We start from the raw sequence: 15,699 nt of genomic DNA on the forward strand, positions 1-15,699 counted from the left end.
CCGCCGGCACACCGCTGCACTCTCCAGGACTCCTTCATCCCTCCGTACGGGTCTCCGCGCACGGCACAAACACGCGGGAGGTCATTACTATCCACCATCAGTCTTGTTTGATGATGAACACGCAAGGACATGACCTCTCCATCCCTGCATTGGACGCACGGCAGTTTTAGTTACGTCTATTTCTTAAGGAACTAGACCAGACAAGGCGGCAACCTCGTGAAGGCTAGTCTACCGCACTTGCCTTGAGGATCTACACGACTTCTGCGCTCTCCCTCAAGACCACGCCCCCCTACCCCCTCTGAAGGAGGAGATAGGGTAGGCCTGTATCTGTGCTTCTGAAATTATAATCTAGGAGCAGAAACACAGGCCCGCCTCAAAACTTGAGACTTGTGTTATGGGATACCAACTCAACGGTACTATATTTATAATAGATACATATATAGATAAACATCCAAGACCCAGGACAATCAGGAAAAGATCGTTTTCCATCATGACCTGATCGGGGATCGAACCCGGGGCCTCCACGTCGCAGGCAGGCGTGTTGACCGCTGCGCCACGGAGGACGACTATATATTTATAATAATATAAAGTAAAAATTTTTTTTTATTCATAGTCTGTTTTAATTACTATTGTATGGATAAAAAGGTCATATTTTGGTCAAATATTTACATTTAATCTTTAATTTGTATTTTACTTATCATAATTTTTTTTTTTAATTTTTGTTTTTATATATTCTCTCTTGTTTGTTCACTTTTTTTTGTTAACTTGTATTTTGGTAGCTTTGTGTACAGCGCCTTGTATCTATATTGTTGCTACTTGTGAAAACCTGTTAGTGGCTTATTTTGTAATCCTAAAACTGTATCTATTTGCTGTAGTGTAGCCCTGGTTTTCCTATGAATAAATAAATAGATACAAAATTCTAATCCATCATGCAGTTTTGTCATTTTGGTAATAGATTTAATTTTACTAATTTTAAATCCATATATTTGCAGAGTTGAACATTCGCGAGGAGAAGCAACCGGCGCAGAAACCTGCTGAGAACCAGCGCAAGCAGACCTGGGAGCAGGCGTTGGCTCATATCAATCAGCTCGCCAAGGGGTCCAATAAAGAGAAGGTATTTTGCAAGTTTGCATCATAACTCTATCAGCTCAGGGGAGGAAGGGATTGTTAGTAATGGGGTCTAACTGACCCATTGCTAGCAATACACCCTGTCAGGCCGAACTCCACGCGGTTCCCCCTGGAAACCATCGTGGTTAATTCTAGGGGAATTCGTCACGATAGGCTAATTGACCTGCTTTTATCGTCACCTATCATACCTATCATCTCTCACTGGTGCCCCGCCAATGTATACTGATAGCACAGGCGGGGTTACATTATGACCCAAAAAAAAAATTGGGTCGGGGGAAGGGATTGTTAGTTATGCGAAGTGCTAATCCCATTGCTAGCAATATATGCTGTCAGGTCAGTGAGGGATGATAGGTGAGGATGACATGTCAGTAAGCCCATCAAGAATTAACCTCAATGGTTTCCAGGAGGAACCGCGTGGAGATCGACCTGATAGGGTTTATTGCTAATAATGAAGCTGATAAACCTCCATTACTAACACTCCCTACTAACAATTTCTTCCCTATTTTTTTTTAACGCCTGGAAAATGCTTTATGCAGACCCATACACCTTGTGGAAGGTGAATGGGTACTGTGGGAATCCCCCCATAAGGTGGGAGTCCAAAAACCAGACGATATACCCTCGAGGTGCCATATGTCGGAGACATGGGTTCGCTTTCGCACTCACCACATCAACAATTTCTTCCTTGCCCCAGAACCACTAGTGTAGCTACACTATAAAAGTTTGTCACTTGTGTCACACAGAAGAAGCAGAAAGAAGTGCAACAGAAGGTCGAAACAAAAGTCAAAGAACAGCAGAAGAGTCAGCCGCCGCCGGCCGCCGAGCCCGTCCAGCAGCTGTCCAAGAAACAGAGGAAGCTGTTGGCCAAACAGCAGGTATGTAGAGGTATTTCTAACCAACAGAAATGGCAAATAAGCTACAGCCCCATACGTCATCATATGAACTAGGCTTCCCTATATTGGGAAGTTCTTCCAGTAGTTGCCACACTTGGCAGGCGAATTGGCAATTCCTTATCTTTATATATATATATATATATATATAATATACTAGCGGCCCGTCCCCGCGTCGTACAGGTGGACATTTTAACATTTTAAAAAGTGGCTATTAAGGCTGCACACGCGACGGAAGCTTAAAATAAAAATGGAGTAACTTCTCCCATTTTCCCAACAGTTCCCTTCACTGTTCTGCTCCTATTGATCGTAGCGTGATGAAAAGTATACTATAACCTGTCCAGGAGTATGAAGAATAATTGTACCAAGTTTCTTTAAAATCCGTCGAGTAATTTTTGTTTCTATAACGAACATACAGACAGACAGACAGACAAAAATTTTACTGATTGCATTTTTGTCATCAGTATCGATCACTAATCACCCGCTGATAGTTATTTTGGAAATATATTTCATGTATAGAATTGACCTCTCTACAGATTTATTACAAGTATAAATAATATCTTTATCTCATCATGTCTGTCAATTCTTAAGAGAATTTGATGATAACATAAAACGGATTATGTTAAAAAAAAAAGTTTTATTTATTATTATTATTAAAAGACGGGCTTTTACAAAGTTCGCTGCTAATTCTTATCAGTGATAGGAAATTTAAAATGTTTTTATAGCAATGTTTTTTATCCCCTCAGGATATAGAGTGGTTTTTCCAAAGGAAATTTTTAATAAAGTAGTTAAGTTAGTAATAAACAAAACTCAGTGCAGTAACAAAGTGACATATAAATGACATGACATGACACCCCTAGTGTTGCAGGCGTCTATATTCTACAGTGACCGTTTACCATCAGGCGCGCTGCATGCTCGTTTGCCACCTTTGTTATCACAACAAGTTGATATTTAAATTTATATTTTATTTGTAATATTTAAAAGGCGGAAGAAGAAGAAAGAAAGAGACAACAACGGGAAGCCAAAAGTAAGAAGGACGCCAAGAAACAGCCGGAGCCGCCCAAACCAGAGCCCGCCAAGAAGGCGGACAAGAAGGTGGACAATAAAAAGGAACCGCCCAAGAAGGAGGACAAGAAGGAGAACAAGAAACAAGAGAAGGAACAGAAGAAAGGGAAGGAGAATAAACAGGAGAAGAACGGTGAGTCCGTTTTGTAAGCTTGTTTCAAACATGTGCTCCCATTTGTCTATGGATTTATTGTACACAGTTAAGTAACATAATGTTTATTTCCATTGTCCACTTTATTATCGTATCTTTTTTTCTTGCCCTCGCTTTTCTCTTTCTTCGTCTATTTTGTACTTTCTTCTTACATTATCTTCTCTTTTGTGTTGTCAAAGTGACATAATAATAAACTATTTATTGCGCACAGTAGAGATGTATACAAGGAGTATTTATACAGAATGTGCATATACAAAAGGTGGCCTTGTCGCTAGAAGCGATCTCTTACAGACAACATATGGAGTTTCAATTCACTAGCTACAATCTAGTATTTAGTTTTCTGTATTCTATTTCACTTGCGACCTGTTCTAATATATATATAAAGACCGTGTGTTTTTTATATATAATAATAATAATATAAGCCTTTATTCAGACTTTTTTTTTATAACAACTTATTATTTATTTAATTGCTGTTGTCTGTTTGCTTATTAGCAAGGACCTCCTCCAACTGCCTCCAATGGTCTCTATTGCTAGCAATTCTTGCCCAAATTCCACCTGCTTTTTTTATATATGCATACATATTAAACAAGCATTTGTTTGCTACATTTGTGGTATAAAAAAAACACTGTATAATTATAATTTTTAGTCTATGATTTTTGGATGGAAACACAACACGACTTTTGTCTATTTCCCATTAAAAAAAAAAGTTGTAGAAAACTGCAATAATAATAATAATATGCCTCAGTTCCAGTACCGGCGGCCACAAAACAAAACAAGCAGACCCAACAACAAAACAACAAGAAAGAGAAGAAGAAAGAACAACAACAACAGAAACCGCAAGTGATCAACATCACGCCGGACACGACCATCGAGGTGGTCAGCAAAAAGGTAAATACAGATATTAATAGAGGGAGACTTTGTACAAAAGTCGTTTGCTTGGGTACCTCTGTCCCATTCGTGTTTCTACCGTGAAGCAGTTGTGTTTGCATGGCTGTGTTTCGATTTGAAGGGTGGGTTATGGCGTGAACTTACTGGTTACAGAGGAATAACACCTGAGTCCTCAGGAATGGCAACGCATGGGGGGCATCATGGGCGAAACAGTATACTCTGTTGTGTGCATGGTACTGTTCATGTCTATAGGCGACGGTTACCACTTTCCATCAGGTGGGCCGTCAGCTTGTTTGCCATTCTAAATTTTATAATAAAAATACAAGTTAATGTTTTTTTTTTTTATTTTGTAATATCTTCTTGTCTCTCTTATATTCTCCTACAACCAGCTGTATTCCAAGCCACGTCAGGCAGGGTTACCAATCCATTGTAATCCATAAAAAAAATTTAATATTCATTTGACTTTTTGATCTATTTTGTTTTAATAGTTACACAAAGAGAAAGTAAGGTGGCGCTACAAGCGATGTTATAATAATAATAAATAATTGTTATTCAAGTAAACTTAATAATAAGCAATTTTAAATATGTTTTTTTTTTAATATACCATTCAATTTGGAGTGCAAGTTCAGCTGAGAAGAACGGACGAGGAACACGGCTGTTGTTTTATATGTATAATATTATTATTTATTTATTTATTCATAGGAAAACCAGGGCTACACTAGAGCCAAAAATACAGTTTAGGATCACAAAATAAGCCACTAATAGGTTTTCACAAGTAGCAACAATATAGATAGATACAAGGCGCTGTACACAAAGAAATAAAAATAGGAGTTAACAAAAAAATTTAAACAAACAAGAACGAAAACAAAAAAAAAATTATGAATAAAATACAATGTAAAAATTGATTACAAGTATTTGATTAAAATATAGCCTTCTTGTCCATACAATAGCTATTCAAACTGGCTATGAATAAAAAATATTAATATGAATAAAAAAAATATATATAAAATAAATAACCATAGACTGTGTTCAAAACACGCCAACACTAAACAAACGCCTAATACTAAATTAACTTTCAGAACCAATCCAACCACGAGCCTGAGAAGCCACCGTCGTGCAGCATCATGGAACAGCTCAGCTGCGGTGTTCAGGTATGTTAAGTAGGCATAAATTATAAACATTACAGTGGGACTTTACCCTGAACGAAAAGCAACCCTCGTACAAATACAATAAAGTCTAATCTGGCCTGTACAGGTTTATCTAATGAGGTTCCAGGATCCGGGTGAAGCTTTACAAAAACTATCTTCAAACTTATCGCATTGTAAATAGTTTCTTGAAATTTATAAATCATATAATACCATATTAGCATAAAATACTAATATTCGATTTATATATATATATATATATATATATATATATATATATATATATATATATATATTTATTGCACTTGTAAGTTACATATAAAATAATCTATTTATACATGTTGTGAGCAAGGGTGGACTTATCTCTGACAGAGATCTCTTCCAGTCAACCCAGTACAGTAAGAAAGCATCTCGTTAACGGGCAGCTGAAGTGCTACAACTATTAATACATAAACAAATATACAGTTAAATAAAATATTACATAAATACATACACTATAAATACATATAATACCTACCTACTTATATAATAAATGTTAAAATAAATTAATATACTACTTACATTAGAAATTTCGTTTAATGATTTTAAGATTTGGCAGTTCAGTTAGAAAAAAAAAAAAGATATTACTCAAGGGAAAGAAAATGTGATTTAAACCTCTTCTTGAAAGAGGTAATAGAGGGACTCTCTTGTACGTGGGAAGGGAGTTTGTTCCAGAACTGGACAGCTCGATACTCCTTTCCACTATGGGTGTTGCTGGAAGAGAACTCTATTAGAGTTAAGCTCGCCTTTGTACACTTGATTACCTCTGTCATATTCTTACAACTGGTGTGTACAATAAAGAATTAAATAGGTCTATTCCATAAGTGTGCTAAAATGGGCCACCCTTTGTTATCCTGAGGGTGTCGTAAGAGGCGACTAAGAAAACTTAATGGACCAGGGATGGGCAGCAGCGTCTCTCTTAAAACATCACCAAAGACAAACTGCGATTCTTTTCTTTTTTCTTTTATACGACTTAGAATGGCAAACAAGCTGATGGCCCACCTGATGGAAAGTGGTAACCGTCACCTATAGACATGAGCAGTACCATGGACTTAACAGTACACGCATATACTGTTTCGCCCATGATACCCCCCATGCGTTGCCATTCCTAAGGACTCACTTGTTATTCCTCCGTACTCAGTAAATTCACTCCATATCCCACCGTTCAAACCGAAACACAGCCATGCAAACACAACTGCTTCACGGTTGAAACACGAATTGCTAAGCCTGCCAAGCGTGACAACCACTGGCAAAGTCCCTCCAATGATAAACTGCCATAATGACAATCTGTGGGGTAGGCCTATGTCCAGCAGTGGACTGTTAACGAGTGACATGGTGATGTTAATACTCATTAGTATGTTTCGTTCAACTATTTGTGGTATTTTTAGCTGATTCAATGATTTTATATTATTTTCAATGCATCGAATTCAGGTGGCTGACTTGAAACTGCCGCCCGGTATCACGCTGACCCGAGTGCAGCCCGCCGAGAAGAAAGACCCGCCCTCCATCAAGTCGGTGGTGAGTCTTCGAAGGTTTTCTTTTAAATAGCGTGACGTCACTAACACCGCAATTATCTGTCAATTTCCAAAACTGATACATTACATTACAGAGGGAGACTTTGTACAAAAGTCGATTGCTTGGACACCTCTGTCCCATTCGTGTTTCAACCGTGAAGCAGTTGTGTTTGCATGGCTGTGTTTCAGTTTGAAGGATGGGATATGGCGTGAATTTACTGGGTACAGAGGAATAACACCTGAGTCCTCAGGAATGGCAACGCATGGGGGGTATCATGGGCGAAACAGTATACTCTGTTATGTCCATGGTACTGCTCATGTGTATAGGCGACGGTTACCACTTTCCATCAGGTGGGCCGTCAGCTTGTTTGCCATTCTAAGTTGTATAAAAAAAAATCATTTCGATCGGATTCCTTATTTCGGTATTGATATATATTGAATAATCAATATATAAATATTGTATCTATAATATATAGATGTTGCTATATATCATGTTTTATGGTTGTGTTGTCTCATACAGCCACTGTGGCGCTGCAGCCAGCTGGCGGCGACCCCGACGCCGGTGGCGCGGCCGCCGCCCGTCATCAACGCGGACCCCGCCATGATGATGTTCACCGCCGCGCAACCCGGTACGTACCCCACCACATCACTGCACTACACACGACTTATTATACATACATATCTTTTTTTTAATGGAATGGTAACCCCGCCTGCGCTAACGGTATACACTGGTGGGACACCAGTGAGAGATGATAGGTGAGGATGAAAGCAGTTCAGTTGGGCCATAGTGGTGAATTCATAAAAAAAATCAAGGTGATTTCCAGGGAGGTAAACCTGATAAGATGTACTGCCAGCAATTGTGCCTCTAGTCCCAATATTAACAACTCTGTTCAAAATCCGTTCTCTTCAGATTTATAGTGTTAGTAAAAATTGTAATGAAATTTTGTTTTGCAGAACCACCCAAAACAATAGTGATCCCTGAACCACAACCGGCGGCGACGGGGAAATCGAAGAAAGCGAAGAAGAAGGCGAAAAAGGCCGCCGCCGCTGCCGAAGAACCGAAACAGGACACCAAAATGGTCACGCTACGCAACCCCATGTTCCACCCGAACCTCCCACCGGTACAGATCACCAACGCCCCAGCACAGAAGAAGGCGGAGATTCGAATCCCCGACCCTATACCTATGCCACCAAATGCATGCCAAGCCACCATAACGCCCACCTCCAACGGAATGTACACCATAAGGAACCCATTGATGTCGATCATGCATCAGCAAAGCCTCATGGGTATGCGACCGCAAACGCCAAACATGTACCAGCCCCAATACAACTATGTGAATCCAAACTATCCCATGCAACAAACTTACGTAGATCAAAGATCGTCACCGAAAAATCAAGAGAATGACTTCCAAAACCGTATAATGAATCTGGCATCGTTCACGCAGAAGAACGAAGAGGGATACTCTTTGTTCAAGACCACGGAGGAGAACCAGCAACGGAGCTTCCTAACGCCAGAGTACTATGTCGACAGCCAGAGTCCTAAACCGACCGTGTCACCGAACCCTATAGGCACGAGACCGAACAACGAGAACAGGTTCGAGTCGAACGATTCGTTATTCGCAAACCCAATACAAAGACCCGAGCCCATTGGCACTCCGTTGAAACGTGACGACAACGACTTCAGTGGCGGTCTGTACACACCGTTCGGACAGGAGAACAGGAACGTGTTCAGGAACGCGCTGTTCAATGACAAGAACGATGTTGGATCAAACGTTGGGAAGGTGGACGATGTTGGCGCCAGCCATATGGCCAACGGTGATCCTCTGCCATACTTCCAGAGGCTACGAGTTGGCTCCAAACTGAACAATGAAGTGACTATACATCACGTCACAGATTCGAAATTTTACAAGGGACACGTAAGTTGTTTTTTTTTTTATATACAACTTAGAATGGCAAACAAGCTGATGGTCCACCTGATGGAAAGTGGTAACCGTCGCCTATAGAGATGAGCAGTAGACTTTGTACAAAAGTCGATTGCTTGGCCACCTCTGTCCCATTCGTGTTTCTACCGTGAAGCAGTTGTGTTTGCATGGGTGTGTTTCAGTTAGAAGGGTGGGATATGGCGTGAATTTACAGGGTACAGAGAAATAACACCAGAGTCCTAAGGAATGGCAACGCATGGAGGGCATCATGGGCGAAACAGTATACTCTGTTATGTGCATGGTACTGCTCATGTGTATAGGCGACGGTTACCACTTTCCTTCAGGTGGGCCGTCAGCTTGTTTGCCGTTCTAAATAAATTTTAATTATTTATTGGAGATTTGCCCCGGCTTTGCTCAGGCAGATAGGAAGATAAATCAGTATTTTATATTAATTTTAAGTAACCAATTTTTTTATACCTTTAATTACATTTTTTTTTATATATTTATTTAAACTTTAGTGCGTAGTGAAACTATGTACTTATGGTGGACTATTACATTACTATAATTTTCATAGGGATACCAACGCCATAAGAATTCACAATGAGCACATTCTCTTTCTGTCTGGTAGGAATCGGAGGCGCAGTACAGCGGCGCGTGGCCGGACGCGCTGTACTCGCACACGAGCCAGCCGTCGCTGCAGCCGGTGCAGCTGCACCAGCCGCTGCAGTCGATGGGCCCGCTGCACACCATGCACCACGTGCCGCGGCCTCACGCACACGGTAAGGTTACATGTTAGTTTGTTGTTACAAGGTTTTTTTTTATTATTTACTAGAGGGAAACTTTGTACAAAAGTCGTCTGCTTGGCCACCTCTTTTTTTTTAACGTCTGGAAAATGCTTTATGCAGACCCATACACCTTATGGAAGGTGAATGGGTATTGTGGGAATCCAGATACCATCATGGGGGTACCATGGGGGGATCGCCCATAATACCCCCCATGCGTTGCCATTTCTGAGGACTTAGGTGTTATTCCTCTGTACCCAGTAAATTCACGCCATATTCCACCCTTCAAACCGAAACACAGCCATGCAAATACAACTGCTTCACGGTTGAAACACGAATGGGACAGAGGTACCCAAGCAAACGACTTTTGTACAAAGTCTATATTGTGCAAACATTTGCCGATTGACTACTATTATTAGTGGGAGTTCTACGATATTTCGTAACATATGTGTGGACTAAATAACGGTCAAAGATTGGTGGCTAATATGAAATACTAGCTGCTCGTCCCGGCTTCGCACGGGTGGACATTTTAACATTTTAAAAAGTGGCCATTAAGGCTGCACACGCGACGGAAACTCAAAAATGGAGTAACTTCTCCCGTTTTCCCAACATTTCCCTTCACTGCTCTGCTCCTATTGATCGTAGCGTGATGAAAAGTATACTATAACCTGCCCGGGAGTATGAACAATAATTGTACCAAGTTTCGTTAAAATCCGTCGAGTAGTTTTTGTTTCTATAACGGACATACAGACAGACAGACAAAAATTTTACCGATTGCATTTTTGGCATCAGTATCGATCACTAATCACCCGCTGATAGTTATTTTGGAAATATATTTCATGTACAGAATTGACCTCTCTACAGATTTATTATAAGTATAGATATTAGAATCAAAATTACGTATTTATGCTGTGTGGTCCCGGCGTAGAATAGGCCACCCCTTCCTTTCTCATGGGTGTCGTAAGAGGCGACTTAGGGTACTCAATAGTCGATGGATGGGCGGCAGCGTCCCATCACCAAAAGCCTAACTGCGGTTTTACAACCCGCCTGCCAAGCGTGGCAACTAGCAAAATCCTCCCATAGGGGGAGGCCTATGTTCAGCAGTGGACAGTTAACGGCTGATGCAAGGGTGATGATGATGGTGATGAAAGTTACGTAACAGACGATGTCACATCACCACTGTTGTTGAACATTCTAAAAGTTTGTATGAAAAAATAAAAAAAAATATCTAGAAGTAATTGAGAATCTTATGATGCAGGGTCCGGCACCGGCTCGCCGACCGGCGACTCCTCCAACACGTCCGGAATATCCGGTATGTCCGGCTTAACCGGAGCGTCCGGGTCCGGGGCGTCGCTGGACGACGACAGCGGCTTCGGCGCCGTCGGCACCCGACACCCTCAGGGGCGGCATCACGGTAACTGGAGTCTATAGATTTAATCGATTGTAACCATAGATGTAAAACAGTCCTAGATACACATTCCCATACGAAAGTAGTACCCATTTAAAAAAGTGGTTATTGTAAGATTTTTATTTAATAGGTAAACAAGCTAATATACAATCCGGTGGGGGGAAGGACAGACTGACAGACATTTAATATATTCGAAAATAGATATCCGACCGATATGAGCGATATCGAAATGGGTGATGACGTTTTTTCCGCATCAATGTCCAGAGAAACCCAATATATAGATACCGGATAAGTATTTATAGGCGACAGTTACTACTTTCCACCGGATTGTATATTTTTTTTAGTGGATGACAATGGAATGGTAAATCCGCCTGCGCTATCGGTATACGCTGGCGGGGCACCAGTGAGAGATGATAGGTGAGGATGAAGCAGGTCTGTTAGCCCATCGTGACGAAATTAATGATAAATTAGTCACGATGGTTTCCAGGGGGAACGGTGTGGAGGTCGACCTGATATTGATGGCAATGGGGACTAACCTCCTCATTATTAACAATCCCTTCCTTCCATTCTAAAATGAATAATGCTTAACATAAAATTATTTTAAGTTTTTTCATAGTATTTGCCATTCATTTTTGTTATGATAGCTCCTCTAGTATGTTGAATCAATAATTCATATTGAAAACAAATTGGCTGACCAACAGTCAACTAATAAATAATGCTTGTACAGTCAGCAATCACTGACTAACGGCGCTGACTGTACCGCTGTCAACAGAGTCGAGCGTCTTCCTACCGGACCGTAGCATCACAAATCTATCCACACTGGAGCTCTCCGAGCGAGAGATCGAATCCTTCAAGAGGTTCGACTTCTACTTCGAACCGCCACAGCACAAGCCCAAAGTACAATTTGATGTCAAGGACATAGCAGCAGCTCTCAAGCAGAACCAGAAGTAAACGTGCCCTTTACTCGCGCCCGTTATTTATAATAAATCTACTTAAATATACTTTTAAACAATTTGTAATGCAATCCGCCATCTTGTGGCTGCGGCCATTTAGAAGTTATGTCATTTATTGTTATCCACTCTTCAGGCTCTCATTTGATACCTATATTATGCATAAGTTGTATTTAACAACAAGCTTTTACAATACAATCCGCCATCTTGTGGCTGCGGCCATTTTGAAGTTATGTCATTTATTGTTATCCACTCTTCAGGCTCTCATTTGATACCTATATTATGCATAATAAGCCGTATTTAACAACAAGCTTTTACAATACAATCCGCCATCTTGTAGCTGCGGCCATTTTGAAGTTATGTCATTTAGTGTTATCCACTCTTCAAACTCTCATTTGATACCTATATTATGCATAATAAGTCGTATTTAACAACAAGCTTTTACAATACAATCCGCCATCTTGTGGCTGCGGCCATTTTGAAATATCAATTATTTTACCATTACCAATTTATTATTGTTTAATCTTTTTTATTCTATACCCATAACGACAGGGCTGTCAAAATGTCCGCCATCTTGAGGCGGCGGCCATTTTGTTAATATTGCAATGGGTATTGTGCTTTTTACTTTTACCAGAACTAGTAAAAACTGCAAACTCGCTCAGGATGAACTGGTTCTTGCAAATTTTGATCTAAACGAATTAACAAACGTTGTAAGTTTAACGAAAACTTTTAAAAACAAACATCTACAAACTTTATATTATTTATTAAACTTTTTTTTGTTAAATTCTTTCAAATTGAGTATTCAATGCAAATATAAATAAATATTATAGCTGAAATAGATTTTTAAAAGTGAGTCATGTCCATCTTTAAATTATTTAACGTAGAATCTAACAAAAATTCAAATACATACAACGTAAAGGCGGATTTAACACCATATGGCGTTGTATACCATACAATACTTTAACATCAATACGTCAATCCTCACATGAACCTATTTTGCTATTGAATTGTTTTCTCTCTTTCTGTTATACTAAAGTTCTCAGTTCGAATGAAAGTGTTAATAAGTAGTTAAAGAAGATTTGTAGAAAGTTTTACTTTTTATGAATAAGAGGGTTTAGTATCCATCCATCCACAGATAAATATACTATTTGTTTTTAATCGAAATGTGCAGTGCAACTAATAGAAAAAAAACTTACCTCGTAAGAGCTCGAGAAACCAGGTTTCATACTTTATTTATGTACAATTTTCTAAAAAACGATTGTTGAAAAAAGCAGTTCGAGTTACCACATGGTTTCCAGTGGTATATCGTCCGCTTTTATTTAAGCTTTACTCATATTTCGGTAGATGGCGTTAACATTAATTTTCATCGAGATGTAAGATCTTATGCTGGTTTCTTGTGCTCTTTAAAATTGTTGCATTTTTTTATTTCAGTTTGAGACATAATCTGTTATCTATTAAACTTTGCAACTATGCAAAATACACAAATTGCGTTCACAAAATATGTATAATAATAGTTAAATATTGTGTTAAAAATTGTATCATTTAAAGTTCAGTTAGTCGATTACGTAGACACTTAATGTAGTGCTGTGTTATACGGAATGATAGCAAAATTCTTAGGAACCTATTAATTCTTTCAGTAAAATTGAACATTTATCTCAAAAAAAATGTAATTATTAAACAAACGATATATATTAAGTACATATTGATACGGCGCGTGCAGCTGTGCATGTTGCTTTGGGAAACATGTTTACATCAAATTATTTTGGTATTTCTTATATACATACATGTCTGTCAAGCCTGTCTCCTATTAGGGTAGGCAGAAATGGAACGCCAAATGATTCAAACAGATGTATTTCGCTTCCTCCATATTTATCAGTCTTATCATACCCGTGGTATTTTTTTTTTATCTAATTTCATACATTTGTTTTTCTGTTACCTTTAAAAGCTAAAGTTTGAATAGGTATATATACTATCCTTTATATTAGTTATATTTTTAAATTGTATGTATCCAAAATATATTTTTTATTCCTAATCTATTTTTCTTACACTCAATATTAAAATAAAAATAGCGAAAGCGACAACAGGTAGCGTTGATAAAAATACACTGCGTCTACCATTATTTGTTTAAGGTATACTGTGCCATTATCTTTTTATATGCTCTTTAGTTATAAACTATAAAAACTGTTTAAAATATCAATGTATTACAATTTTGTATTCTATATAGCTTTAAACAGTTCTAATTTTTTTTTAATTGTTTTCGGAGATCTAAAATTGTAAAATTTAACCACATTTTTTTTTATTTGCGGTAGTTTGTGGAGATTGTATGTGCGATACTATGTGTCAACTCATCCCATTTAGACTTCTACATTTGTTACTTTATTATGTAATTATCGATTTTTTTTTTAATACTAATTCATAATCTTTACATAAAAATGATTCAAATAAATATTTAGTATAAGGAAAATTGAACTATAATAATGCGAAAAGTTCACAAAGTCTAGACAAAAAACGGACGAGGGTTTCCTGAATGTACAGCCTGTGGGTTGAGTTAAATCCTTTACTGTGTAAGAATCATTTTGTGACCGCGAGACGAGGCGCTTTGACAGCGTAAATCTCCCGTCCTTTGACGAAATAATATTTGACTTTGTAATAAGACGATAAAGTGAGAAAATACGGTACTGGCACGGATATATTTGTCATTTTATATTGGACATATAAATTTAAAAAATATAAAACATATACCGGGGCGACTCATCCGGATATTGGCGAATATATCCGTCAATACCGAAATATTATATTTAGACTTGTACACACGGATCTAACAATGGTAACATGGACGAGAAGAAAAGAACTGCACCATCAATGGTACTAATTTATTATAAGCCTAATGTGTACTCAAGTACACATTAGGCTTATAATAAGTCGGCCATCTTGTGCAATGGTAGAGGCGTGTGTTGGTTAGTTTACGAATTTTGTGATGTGATTTTATTCACTTTTTTGTTAGGAGCCGCTGAGTTTTTTTGTTTTCGTCCGTGAAATATTATATCAAATGATAATGTACATGATATATGTTATCAATCTTGTGGATTTCTATTAAATATCCGTTGAACGGATTTTAATCTATAAGTAGACAAAACGGATGTGTGTTTATCCGTAAAATGGAAATTTGAATGTGGAATTTTCGGGTATTTTAAGTAATATCCGACAAACCGATATATCCGTGGGTCGACTCATCCGGATATGCCGGTATCGGATGATATCTGTAAGCGCCACTTTGTCTATAGTACCTATACGTATCCGTGTAACAGGACAGTAAGTTTATAAAGCTGGTATTGTGTACGCTAATGGTTGTACGATATTTTTATTATAAGTAAAGTGTATATTATAGCCGACTAATGCCTTTTTATTTTTGTCCCGTCCATTTTATTTCAGCAGTGGACGTTAATCGTCTAGTTCCTACAGACAAGCAGCAAGGAATAACATAGAACGAATGATAAAATAAAAACTGTAAATCATATAGTTGCCTTCTTTCTTCTTATGCAAATATAATTAGTAAAAAGAGGACGAAAGATACACTATCAGTTGCTATTTTTCTCAATTCATAGCAGGCTAGTGTATAGAAAATGTTTGATATGTCAATTATTTGTCAATGACAAATTTTACATTACTAGATTCGACACAGTTTATGTAGGAAGTATGCGAGCAGGTTGTATCTTGAATTTGGTGGGGTTATATGACCAATAAAACCAAGTGACATAACGTGATGAATTTGACCTTTATGGACTAGTCAAAAGGCAGATGCGTTTTATATTTCTATCCC

The 15,699-nt window shown here is 38.5% G+C and overlaps 1 protein-coding gene across 7 annotated transcripts in view; it reads left to right on the forward strand.

Moving 5' to 3' along the window:
* Positions 1–15,271, forward strand: part of LOC113513158 (uncharacterized) — a 64,727-nt gene extending 49,456 nt beyond the window's left edge. For 6 of the 7 annotated variants that reach the window (XM_052892209.1, XM_052892213.1, XM_052892212.1 and 3 more), the window contains exons 36-46: positions 993–1,114; positions 1,869–2,000; positions 3,000–3,213; positions 3,977–4,119; positions 5,199–5,270; positions 6,735–6,821; positions 7,338–7,446; positions 7,772–8,733; positions 9,368–9,518; positions 10,780–10,935; positions 11,702–15,271. In XM_052892209.1, the coding sequence (XP_052748169.1) occupies positions 993–1,114; positions 1,869–2,000; positions 3,000–3,213; positions 3,977–4,119; positions 5,199–5,270; positions 6,735–6,821; positions 7,338–7,446; positions 7,772–8,733; positions 9,368–9,518; positions 10,780–10,935; positions 11,702–11,880 (2,327 nt within the window). In that variant the 3' untranslated portion in view covers positions 11,881–15,271. Of the gene's footprint in view, positions 1–992; positions 1,115–1,868; positions 2,001–2,999; positions 3,214–3,976; positions 4,120–5,198; positions 5,271–6,734; positions 6,822–7,337; positions 7,447–7,771; positions 8,734–9,367; positions 9,519–10,779; positions 10,936–11,656 lie in introns of all 7 variants that reach the window. The other variant, XM_052892214.1, reaches the window with a different exon arrangement.
* The last annotated feature ends 428 nt before the right edge of the window (positions 15,272–15,699 follow it).

Source organism: Galleria mellonella, unplaced genomic scaffold (assembly GCF_026898425.1).
Source record: "Galleria mellonella isolate WM207_F2 unplaced genomic scaffold, CSIRO_AGI_GalMel_v1 utg150, whole genome shotgun sequence".
NCBI lineage: Eukaryota > Metazoa > Arthropoda > Insecta > Lepidoptera > Pyralidae > Galleria > Galleria mellonella.